This window comes from Pinus tabuliformis, chromosome 1_2, assembly GCF_031772625.1.
Source record: "Pinus tabuliformis cultivar Carrire ecotype Pingquan chromosome 1_2, CPIR1, whole genome shotgun sequence".
NCBI lineage: Eukaryota > Viridiplantae > Streptophyta > Pinopsida > Pinales > Pinaceae > Pinus > Pinus tabuliformis.
This window is the reverse complement of record NC_142298.1, coordinates 267,864,443-267,877,643: the sequence shown is the minus strand read 5'-3', so window position 1 is coordinate 267,877,643 and position 13,201 is coordinate 267,864,443. Positions and strand designations below refer to the sequence as shown.

The 13,201-nt window shown below is 35.5% G+C and overlaps 1 protein-coding gene across 1 annotated transcript; it reads left to right on the top strand.

Annotated features, from left to right (window-relative positions):
* The first annotated feature begins 6,485 nt into the window (after positions 1 to 6,485).
* Positions 6,486 to 10,886, top strand: LOC149205378 (oligopeptide transporter 1-like). The gene is made up of 7 exons (XM_089393462.1): positions 6,486 to 6,865; positions 7,227 to 7,705; positions 7,836 to 7,933; positions 8,216 to 8,785; positions 9,284 to 9,542; positions 9,703 to 9,885; positions 10,274 to 10,886. Exons 1-7 carry the CDS (start codon positions 6,826 to 6,828, stop codon positions 10,883 to 10,885), a joined length of 2,241 nt encoding a protein of 746 aa, XP_089249588.1. The 5' UTR covers positions 6,486 to 6,825; the 3' UTR covers position 10,886.
* Positions 10,887 to 13,201: the final 2,315 nt, after the last annotated feature.

The following is a 13,201-nucleotide window of genomic DNA, read 5'->3' as shown; positions in this document are numbered from 1 at the left end:
GTATTGACACAATTCCTCCAGACCCAATGAACAAGTCAGCTTCACCGTAGAGAGGTTAGCAAAGCAGCATGAAGCAGCATCACAGAAAGCACCAGCAGTAACAACAGTAGCAGCAATAACATAGGCAGCAGAGCCAAGCATACCTATGTGTGACAAAGGGAAGACGAAGATTGTCAATCGCATGGAGGAGGAGAAAAGCTACAAGTTTCGAGCAGATCCACTTGTAGAACAAGCAACTATGGCTATTCAAGCAAAGAGGGAGCAGTGGGACAAGCGAATCACACAAAGGTAGAGGAATAAGAAGAGAATGGAAGAAGAAGAGAAGGAGTTACATGAGCTAAGGGAGAAACTCCAGAAAGAACAAGAGTTGTGCCAACAGGAGAAGGAAGCATAGTAGCAGTAGATACAACAGGGGGCACATCATGTGCAGACAGATGAAGCAACGCCCGTGCAAGTAGTTGATTCATCTAAATAGCTGGCATCAGCCAAACATGGTGAACCATCACATGGGCAAGACTTTTCTCATGGGATAGAACTGGCACTTGAACAATTGGAAGCAAACATGGAGAAGTAGGAGTTGGAACAAGACACCGACCTCATGCCTCACCACAAAGAGGTTGACTCACTCGCTTCAATGCATCCAGATGATGAGAAAATCTCAAATGACCAAGGAGGCATATAAATCCTCGGTGGTCAGCCGGAAGCAAAGGTGCACAACATCTCCTTTAACGAATCTCACCACAGAGTTGTGCAGTCTCACAGGGTACTGAATCCAAAGGACCAAACATCCCCTACGCAAGTTGAAGAACAAGTGATCATGACTGATGTGCACAAGCATCCAACTGCTTTGGCCAATGCAACTAGAGTGTATGCCGCAACCACTAGCTCAAGTGTTCATTTCCTCATAAATGAGAATGAGCGAATGGCGAAGGAACTACAAGTGGCCAAGCATGGAGGAGACTTGGTGACAATTTCCGCCTGAGATGAACTGAAGAAGGCCTTACTGGATGAAGCATTGTCCCTTGATATAGTTATGCGAGCATTGTACTCCAAGTTTGGTACCGTGCACCAAGCAGTCGTCCATCTCCATAAATGGCAGCATCGTTGTGCAAGAAGAGAACGCATCTTGAAGAACATACATGTTGTTGTTGATAACATGCAAGCATGGATAATGAAGTACAAGGGAGCCCCGCTTCACTTGCCAAATATGATGAGGGCCAATGCGATCAAGTTGCAAGCACATATCCGAAGTCAGATCCGGAACTATTAGGACCTACCACAACTCATCACTAGCATACATGCTTCCCATGCACAAGTATTCAAGAGCATGGATATTGTGGTGCACACACATGCGATCCCATCACTTGGGACTCTCACCCAGGCAAAGACCAAGAAGTAGGTCCAACAGGAGCTTGAATCGTACTTCGACGAGTTGATGCGCATCACCACCAACCCAGACTTTCCTATCAGTGCAGACATCATGCGCAAGTATGTTGCTGGTCCGGCCACATTGAAGATAATGATGCGCATGCTTTCAAACGAGTTGGACAGAGGAGCCCGAGCAGTGTACCTAGATGCTATGGAGGCAAGGTTCAAGTTTCAGACAGATGTCACAATGGAACACACGGACACTATCAAGGACTACCAATCTTGGCATCAATATGTTACTGTTGATCAGCATGAGGATGTCGAGCAGTTGGACTTCTATAGTTTTCTAAGTCAGAATGATGTCTAGTTTGGCTTGTTCAAGCCATTGTTCACATGGGTACATGTGCATTGTAATGTTGAGTCATGTCAAGTGTAAGTCAAGTGTCATAGTGGATGTAACAGTCATAGAGTAAATGAAGAGTCATGAGGGTAATTGAATGGTCACAAAGGGGAATGTCAAGGGTCACCCCACCCTTTGTTATAAATAATCCCTCATAACTCATTATACAGGCTTTTGGTCAGCCAAGCTTCTAATAATACTATCTTGGAAAGAGCTTGGACAGTATTGTAACACGCCTTGGCTTCTCCATTGCACAGAGCTAGTTCATCTCTTTGGAGGAGCAAGCGGATGTGGCTGTAACATTCCACTGATGGGGCTAGCAGATTTACATGGATGTATTGTATGATTGGGACTTACACTTATTTATATAATAAGAGCTAGCACATTTTCATGCCTATGTTGTTATTGTAGTTGGACTGCTCCAGTTGCCTTAATGATATATGTTGTTTAACTTACGTATTTGTGTATGAACTGATTTGTATGAAATTATATGAATCTTATTGTGAATGTGTTGTTGGTTTAACCATCACTTTGGAGTGTCAGATGCTCTGCTCTCCAACTTGTGATGCATCTTCACTCGTGTGTTCCCTTCCCAGTTAAGTAATGATATAGGTTGTCAAGGGGCACACTCATCCCACCTCCTTTGTGTTAGTACCTCTCATGCACCCTCCTTGACTCACTGTAGTGGTCACACCCTTGCTACTGACAGAGTTATCCTACTTGCCTCTCTGCGACATTGTGGTCAAGGCATTACCTTACGACCCACTGCTGGGACTCCTACACCAAATTGTCTAAGGTCTAATTGGGACTTCTTACTGGGGAGATCCCCTTGACACGTTGGCGGGTCCAGGATTACAAAAGGAATTAGGAGGTTGGTTGAGGATTGAATTATCTAAGTGTTGGCTAGATCAAGTCATTAAGAAGGAGAATAGTTTTACAATGTAGGGTAAGTTTCATAGTTGAAGCAAGACATTGTAATTATTTTTCTTTCTCATCTGAATTAATGCAAAGCATTGGAGGGGTTTTTCCCAATTAGGTTCCCCTGTAAAATCATTGTGTTCCTTGTGTTTTGTTGGTTGCATGTTACTGCATGTCCTTCTATTGTGTTTTTTCCTTTTCGCAGAATAGTAGAAGAAATTTATGTCTCTTTATTCCTGTTTGATTTCATTAGCAGTGGAAAATTTCTTACGATTTATACATTGTCCATAGCTCTAGAGCCCACTTTGTTATTTACCCACGTTGGCTTTAGGAAAATTAGTTCTAGATCCACAAGGCTATGTTTTTCAATTTCAGGAGAAAAATATTCTACCAAAGGCTCAATTTGGGCAGAGCTTCCCCAAATCTCATTGTGACTGAGGGTGAAGTTTAGGTCTCCCCCAGTGATTAAGTTAGTACCTTGAATCTCTAGAGAATTAAAAATTCCATCCCAATAATTTTTTTTTTTATTTTTTTTTTTTTCGCATAAGGTCCATAAGGGTTTAGGATTTTGTACACAAAAGCCAAGCCCTTTAGTCTCCCTTCCATGAGAATGCCAGACTTAAAAGAAAATAATTTTATCACTTGAAAAGTGTCCCTCCAACCAGTTGTGAGACCTCCTGAAATACCAATAGAATCTAACCCACTAGAGTTCCACCCAAGAAATACCTTCATTATATACGGGTGGATTTGAACTTGTTTTCACATAGTCTCTTATATTAAGATGATATCGGGTTTTTGTTGGATTATGAACCTACACAGTGAAAATTTATTGGCCTATTTAGATCGACTTTCATGTTTCAGATGAGGGGGCTTGAAGCAAAGTCTTGGTTCCCTGGAGGCTAGCTTTTGTGTTTTAGATCTTCAATCTTCCTATGCAAACCATCCATCTTATTGTCATGGAAGGAATGCTTATATTTAAAGTTAATTTCTTTATTGAGGAAAGTGAGTAAGTTTTTACTTTGATGAATGTGTCATTTCGTATCCAAGTTATCCATATACAGAGCCTCAATTTGCTTATTTCATGCAGTGCAAGCATTGATACTTCCAATGGTAGTAGAAATATTGTGATTTGTTGACATTATTAACTAAAAATTATGTGGGGGGATGAAAGGAGAGGTTTATTTCTGATAGTGCGAGCAAAGGCCAACAGTGGTGCCAAAGGGGTAACTAGAACTGCCAACGGGCACTTAGGCGTCAAATAAGGTAACACGTGGCACAAAAACAGGTGGTGGGAGTATCTTCAAGGTAGTTAATTCACTTATACATAAGGAAGATGAGAACAGAGTGATGGGAATGAGGGATGGGAAGCAGGAGGCATCGGTTGACACATGACTTTTACAATAGTAACCTGTGGGGTGGGGGGGAGTATATGGATTGTTTGAACAGAACCAAGGCAAAGAAAATGACTAGAGAAGGGTCCTGAATGACCAAGATTTACTGGAGGAAAAAAGGAATAAAGGAATTCATTTTTATGGGGAGAGGAAACCAGAAATGGACATAGCTCAGGGAATTAAGACAAACGTGAGGGAAACAATTGTTGTTTTCAATGTCCAAGAAGCTGAGGCAACCCTGAGTACTATCACTATCAATTATCTGTGCAAAAGGGATTCTAGAGAAGGAATTTCTCCAATTAATCAGTATGCACGGATGGGGAATATAATTCATTAACCCACTAATATTGAAGGAGGTCATATGCAGAGGAAATTCCTTTTAGAGTCTTTCTTCACCCAACCTAGCAGACAGCATATCGACTACAAAGTGGTTGAACGCATAATTCAAACAGGGTCTAATGGAAGAGAGTCCCTGTAGAGATTGAGCTCGACCCAAATTGTGAGAGGATCAAATACAAACCTATAGTTTAACATAAGGGAGTCGAACCTCACACGCAGAGGCCATTGAATCGCCATTAACTCCCATATTGCTAGGTTGTCTGAATTCATCAAACAACGAGGAGGTGGAGTTGTATGAGGCAGGAAAATATATACAAGGAAGGAATGAGCGTGTGTATTTAAGACAACCTCTCAAACATGGAACTAGCACTCATCTGCAACCACGACAACAAGAAGCCTGGCATAAGACGAATGAGAGTTATAACTTAATTTGCCCCTTCTAATGTTGTTGAGGGAGCAATGTAGTGAGGAGTGCGTAGATTTGTGAGAGAACATTAGGAAACTTTTAGGATGACTTTCCAATCATTAATTCCATTGACTTTTGTTTGACTTGCTTCTAGGAGGCATGTTAGATTAGCTTGATGATTTGCCTCTAAATTTTGGTCTCTATGGATACAAAAGAGAGACTTTGAGAGGAAGGGTTGCAGAGCACAATTTATTATTTTGAGAAGGAGATTAAAGTGATTCTCTTTTGAATAGGAGTCATTGATTAAATGTTGTTTTGTAACCATAGAATCTCCCAAGATTATTAAGTCTAGAATTCCCACATCTTGGACCATGTTTAAGCCTAATAGAAGACCATATAGCTCCGCTTGGTTGGTGGTTGGTTTTCTGCCTAGCCCCAAGAGTAATTGGTGACAATTTTTCCTTAGGGATACCTAGTAGTAACTCTTTTTTTTATAGAGAAATATGAATGGAATTAATTAAAATTATATTCTTATTTATTATTTTATTTTTATTTTTTAAATGTTTATCATTAAAATATTATGCATTATTTTATGATTAATTATTAATAATGAGAAAAATATTATTTTTAAAACTTTTACGAATACTTTAACCATATTTATAAAACAATTTTTTTACTCTTTTCTTTTCCTTTTTTTAAGTATTGGAAGATTGAATCTTCTATTTTAAAAGGAAATTTAAATTTTATGAAGAAAAAGTGCATACAAGTAGTTATCAATTATCAATTAGATATTAACACCATTATAACAAATATTCATCCCAACAAATATTCATGCCATCTCATATATCTATATCTATATCTATATAAACTTTTTATAAAATTAGGAAAAAATAATTGAAATAATTTTTATTTTTGTTTATTATAAGTATTTTTTTGCTATATTTAGATATATTGTCTTTTAATTTTTTTTTGTCTTTTTATTTGCTTTTTCTATTTTCAATTGTTTTATAATAAAAATTTTATTCTTTTCACCAATGAAATAATATAAAAATAAAATTCTGCTGTATTAAAAAAATTAAAAAAGCAATTACAATTAAAGTATAACTGATAAATAAACTGCTATAATTTTATTTCCATAAAAGCTAATAAAACAGAAGATAAGTTTAAAAATATATATTTTTTGCAATATGGAAAGTTAATTTGTTTTAAGAGAGTAAAACATGCGTCTGTTTTAAGAAAGTAAAACATGCGTTTTATTTTCTTATCTTGAGTGGAATGTCGTGGGAAAAAGGTGGCGCATCAATATACAGCGAGGACAGCATTATTCTGAGTAAAAGTATGGGGATGAAAGTTAGATTCAATAATTAAATGTGTAAGAGGGAGTAAGTTAATTGGGTGGAGATGGAAACGTGGCCATGGAAAAAAAATCCAAAATTTTGGTCAACAAGTTATTTTGGCATGGCCACGTAGAACATTGACCCGGTGGATACACTTTATTTTGGGAGAGTTACGTGAATTTTGTGCAACCAAGGAGATGGCAGTTGAGCTTTAATAATGAAGTCCGGAGGTTCAAAAGCTACTCATGTATCTGTTATCTCAACAGTAATCGGCGGGCGAAATCTCGATGAGGATCCCGATCCTCAGTGTTAGTTTGTTCCATGAATCTGATTTTAACGGTGATAGAGAGATTTGAGGGAAAAACAAGGGATTTGAATATTCTGCCCAGATCCCTAGTGGCACATACTTAGGAATCTACTTAACCCTCGGATATCTCGTAATCTCACTGCCAACGGTGCTCCAGCTCTTCCACTGCCATCTGTGTTTGGGTATATGTATTATGTATATATGCAAAAGTAGTACCACTCCGCTGATCTCAACTCAGTGCAGAATCAGCTGGTCTTTGAATCTGTGAGGTAGTGTTGCCATTATATCTTTCCCCTAGTGTCCTCACATCACATGCAAGGGGAATAAGATATTCAGAGATCGATTCCCAGACTGTTCACATGGAGGAAAGCATGAAGGGATTGGAGTTAACCAACCAAGGTAGGTATTGATATTGATATTTATTTTAGTAGCCACCTGTTATAAACTGGGTTTTTGTCAATGATTGTTTTGATTCTTCTAATATTGTTTGAGAGTTATGAGTTTGAAGTAATCACTTTCCATTGATGAGTATTAATGAAAATCTGTCGCTGAAACTTATCAAGGTCGAAGGTTGATGGTTAGGTTAAGTTTATTGGCTCGCCTTTTCATATTGTAGGTTGATTATTTTATTTTTACATAATAGACGCATTGAGTTAATGATTGGCATAATGTGCAGTGCTTAATATTTGTTATTAGAGAAGACCTGTGTTTCCCCAATAGAAAAAATATAAGAAGATATGACTGTAAATGTATTTTGCAGGTGGAATAGAAAAGCTTAAAGGTAAAGTAGAAGAAGATGAAATATCGGACCAATCCCCAATTGAAGAAGTAGCACTGACCGTGCCTATAACAGACGACCCAACTTCACCTGTGTTAACGTTTCGTACGTGGGTGCTGGGAATGATATGCTGTGTCTTGTTAGCATTTCTGAATCAATTCTTTGGCTACAGAGACTTTCCACTCTCAATAACTTCAGTGTCTGCTCAAATAGCCGTTCTGCCAGTGGGTCGCTTTATGGCTGCAACTCTGCCCACCACAATGTACCGTTTTCCAGGAACAAACTGGCATTTCACATTGAATCCAGGACCGTTTAACATGAAAGAGCATGTGCTCATAACAATTTTTGCCTCTGCTGGAAGTAGTGGGGTCTACGCAGTCAATATTGTCACAATAGTAAAAGGCTTCTACAAGAGAAGCATAAATCCTTTAGCAGCCTGGCTATTGATAGTATCTACACAGGTATGTGAAATGCAATATTCATGAATTGAATAGTATCAGCAACTCTCTCTCCCTATTTACAAGCAAGTTTACTGAATCATGAAAATAGATTATATGTAGTATTGATGAATTTGCAATTGAACACCACTAGATGCTTGGCTTTGGATGGGCTGGGATTTTTAGAAAATTGTTGGTGGAATCTGCTTATATGTGGTGGCCCTCAAACCTAGTCCAAGTTTCTATTTTCAGGTGAGTACATGCACACCATTATTATAAAGGTTGAGTAGATATGTATATTCTTTGTGATTTAAGATAAGGATAGTTGTTTTCACTGAATTTAACTCTATTTAGAAATTTGTTAGAGTGTGAGCTCAAAAACTCGGATTGAATATCATTTTGTTAGTTGAATATCATTTTATTTCCATTGGATGAAGACACTGAACCAATCATGCATGGTATTTATAAATATATGAATATAATCACTTTCCTTTATTGATGTTTTGATGATGTACTGTTGATGTATTGATGCAGGGCTTTGCACGAGCACGATAAAAGACCAAAGGGTGGCATGACAAGAATGCAATTTTTCATGACAGTTTTAATATGTAGCTTTTCGTATTATATAATTCCCAACTTTTTCTTCGGCACCATTTCTACGATATCGATTCTATGTTATATATGGAAGAATTCTGTGACGATGCAACAGATTGGATCTGGTACTAACGGTCTTGGTATCTTATCTTTTGGTTTGGATTGGGCAACAGTTGCATCATTTTTAGGCAGTCCCCTGGCTACTCCCTGGTTCGCAATCGCTAATGTTCTAGTGGGCTTCTTTTTCATTGTCTATGTTTTAACGCCAATCGTATATTGGAACAATGTTTACGATGCCAAAACATTTCCCATTATTTCATCAGGTGTCTTCTTAAAGACTGGTCATAAGTACAACACATCACAATTGTTAACAAGCCAATTCACCTTCGATGAGGCTTCATATAATTATTATGGCAAATTGCACTTGAGTGCTTTCTTTGCCTCTACATATGGAGTCGGATTTGGAGCACTCTCTGCAACAGTTTCCCACGTTCTTTTTTTCCACGGAAAGTAAGTATAATTTAGGGGCATTCCTGTGTGGATTGTAGATTCAGGGAATATCTAATTTGATAATTTAAAAAAAAAGGTTAAATAATTAATTTTTCTATCCCTTTTTATATTAAAGAATATTTTTTTTATTTACGATTTACATAAGTTCAACCATATAAATATAATTTTTACAAACAAATATTAAACACCATACAATACAATAGGAAGTTAATGAATGATTCACTTTATATTTTTTACAAACAAATATTAAACAACATACAATAGGAAGTTAATGAATGATTCACTTCTTACATTTTGTTTACTGAATATTCAGTTGATCATTTTAAGATTGATATGGAGTCAGTTAAATCACTTTATTCTCACTCAACCATTCAAAATGTAAAGACATTCAAAAAGTAAAGAAAGTGAGAAAATGGCCCACTTAATATTTTTTAATGCTATTTTTTTTAGATAAGGTAGATATACAAGACTTATTTATTAATTGGATGGATGGTGCAGAGATATATGGCAGCAAACAAAGGCAGCTTTAACAGACATAAAGATGGACGTGCACACTAGATTGATGAAGCAAAACTACAAGTCTGTCCCGCAATACTGGTTTATTATTACGTTAGTGTTGATGATAGGCATTTCAATAGGAGCATGTGAGGGATTCGGCAAACAACTGCAGCTCCCATATTGGGGAGTTTTACTTGCCTGTGCCATTGCATTTACCTTCACTCTGCCTGTTGGTATTATTCAGGCCACTACGAATCAGGTAAATTTTACTGCCTTGTGCCTTCGCATTTACCTTTACTCTGCCTGTTGGTATTATTCAAGCCACTAGCAATCAATGACATTTGAAAGTTAGACAAATCATGATATGAGAAACACAATAGAAAAGTTATTAATTACATGTATATTTATGCACTCTGCAGCAACCTGGTCTGAACATAATAACGGAGTACATCATCGGATATTTATATCCGGGTCGACCTCTTGCTAATGTATCATTCAAGACTTATGGTTATATAGCAATGGTTCAAGCTCTTGCATTTCTCCAGGACTTCAAGCTGGGCCATTACATGAAAATTCCACCTCGTTCCATGTTCATTGTTCAGGTTAGGTTATTATTATTATTTGTTTTATTTTATTTTATTATATTATAAATTAGGCTGTGTTTAGGTTGGGTACGAGCTGTTCATTTGAGTTTGTTATATTATAAATTAGGCTGTGTTTAGGTTGGGTACGAGCTGTTCATTTGAGTTTGGATATTTTTTGGGAAGTTTAATTTTCTCAAGTACTTGATATTCAGCTTCAACCCCTCTCATAAAATTTGACTTTATGACTTGGGGAGGACTAAACCCCTTGTAAACTAACCAATTGGTCTGGTCCACCTCTTGGGTTATGTTTTGTGTATTGTAAAGCATAATCTGTGGAGTTTCTATTTATATTTCCAATTTTAATGCTTGATTAGTGAAGTTTATATACATGTATTTGTATTTGCAGCTTATAGGGACATTGGTGGCAGCAACTGTATATTTTGGGACCGCATGGTGGCTGCTGGAAACTGTGGACAACATCTGCGACGCTAGTATTGAGGGTAACATCTGGACTTGCCCAGGTGATACAGTATTTTTCAACGCATCAATTATATGGGGAGTGGTTGGACCAAAAAGGATATTCGGGAAATTGGGATTATATGGGAAGCAAAATTGGTTCTTCCTAGGGGGAGCGCTTGCACCTGCTGTGGTGTGGCTTCTTACCAAACAATTTCCAAATGCAAAGTTTTTAAGAAACATCAATATGCCCATTTTAATTGGAGCCACAGGCAACATGCCACCGGCTAGAGCAATTGACTACATCATGTGGGGCAGTGTTGGCTTCATCTTCAACTACGTCATCTTCAACAGACATAAAAAGTGGTGGAGTAGACACAACTACCTATTGTCCGGTGCGCTTGATGCTGGAGTCGCTTTCTTGGCAGTTCTTTGTTACTTCTGTTTGCAGTTGGAAGGAATTGACAATGTAAATTGGTGGGGAGGACCTGCCAGTGATGATCATTGCGAAATTGCATCATGCCCAACAGCTCCTGGAATCGAGATCGACGGCTGCCCTTGAATTTGTCCACGCCCACATGGATTCCTAGTATTCTCCATGTATATCATTCGTCTGCCTTGCATTGTATCCCCGTGAATTATTATTATTATTTCATCTACTTCTACCTCCATTTATCCATAGATTACTTCTTTGCTGCCTTAGATTGCATTACTTCAATGTCATGTATGCATAATGTTAATATTGTAATTCAAACTGCCTTTGTACTTCCTATCTGAATTTAGGTGTCAATATACATTATACTTCTCCCTGCTTTCTAATATGATTTGAACTTGAAAGCCTCCATTCCATGGCCACGCTTCTTCTCATTGTATCTAAATTATATTAACAAATTGAGCATTCTATTTATTAGGTCTTCTCATGGTATTTAAATTAATAAGTTAAGCATTTTATTTCTTAGGCTTACGATAAGGGATCAAACAAATTGACTCCTTCCCTAATCATCAACTTCCGAAAATTATAAAATCTGCAAACGACATCAAAATGCTCATTAAATTTATAACAAATTCATAATTATATTTCAATGCTATAATGCTTTTGAAAAATATATCAATATGCCACAATAGCGCCTTGTAGGTTGATCAGAAGGCGTGTATAATGTACAGCAAATTAAGCTTTTTCAAATTTTTGTTTTTAGTTTTCACACTTACCTTTCCCATAAACCAAAACCCAAACTTCTATAAATAATGCAGACTCCTATAGAGAATACAATACAGGACAACTTTTACAACTATTTCAAATAGATTGTAAAATTTGGAGTAAATTTAAAATACAATATAGAACAACTTTTACGTTTATTTCAATTAGATTGCAAATTTTGTTGTAAATTTAAAATATTTTAGAATATTTTGAAAATTCAATCGGTGAATGATTTGATTATTTTAACAGCGTTATTTTTAAAAATTTTAAAATATTTCAAAATTTGCAATTAAAATATTCTAAAATTTACAGTCAGAGTATGTTGGATTTTCAGAACTACAGAAATTAACTTTTTGTTTCTCAATTATTTGGTTAATCTTGTTTTTAAATTTTTCAAAATTTGCAATTAAATGTTCTAAAATTTTCTATCATAATATGTTAAATCTTCAAAACCCAAATTTCAATAGACTAGAACAAATTTTACAATTACTTCAAAACCTAAATTTCTGTAATCAAATTTTGCAACCATGACAAAACCCAAATTTCTAATTCAATACAATAGAACAAATTTTATCACGATTTAAAATATTGTTTAAATAAATTATAGTCTATTTGTTTTATGTTTTGGAGATTTTTTTTTCTGAAATTTATTGGAATGGAATTTATTGGAAATATAGTAAGGATTTACTGGAATCACAAATTTGAGTTGTAAACTTTCCATGCCTAAATTTTTTTCCAATTTTTTATTTTTATTTTTATTTGAAATTTATTGGAAATCTAGTAAAAATTTATTGGAATCACAAGTTTAAGTTGTAAACACTCTACGAACCAGACTGCAAAATATTTCTGCCCGGTGTCAAATACATATATGTTAAGCACTTCAACTCAAGTTAACATTAATGTCTTAGTTTAACTATTTTAATTTTTGAATTTTTTTTCTCTGTTAAAATTGTTTGAATTTTCTCAACATATTTATCAAATCACAAGGTTGATTTATGAATTCAGCAGAATCCCAAAAAAATTGTTTGGACAATATTCTAACCAAAAATATCCAAAAAGAAGAATAGTTAAAAAATGCCTATGTAAATAGTGTAGGTGCGGTAAACCTTAATCTGTAAAGTTGTCAACATCACTACACAATCACTGAAGGCCTTAAAGATAGTTTTCATAGTTTTGAATATAGAAAATGTTAAAGATGAAAATTATTTTAAAATTTAGAAAGTAGTTTTCATAGTTTTGAATATAGAAAATGTTAAGGATGAAAATTATTTTAAAACTTAGAAAGTTTAGTAAATCTTACTAATTCTTAATACAGAAATTCTAAAACATGAAAATATATCTTGAAATTTAGAAATTTAGCAAATCATATCATAGAAACTCTAATATGTTTAGTAATATTTCTGTAAAAATATTTCAATTTCTAGTGATTTTATATGTATAAAATTTTGGAAATTTTTAAAGTAAAATAATTTTATATTGTAAAATTTAAGTCAGACAAAAATGAAAATTAACAATTTTTTTTGGATAGAAAATAAAAATTTTATCCAGTTGCTAATATTAACACCTAAAATTTTCTGTAACTCTACATTCTTAATTTTTGTACACTAACTTATGCAATAAAATTTAGGCCAGACAAAATGAAAACTAACAAAAACAAATTAAATAAACGACAAAAATTTA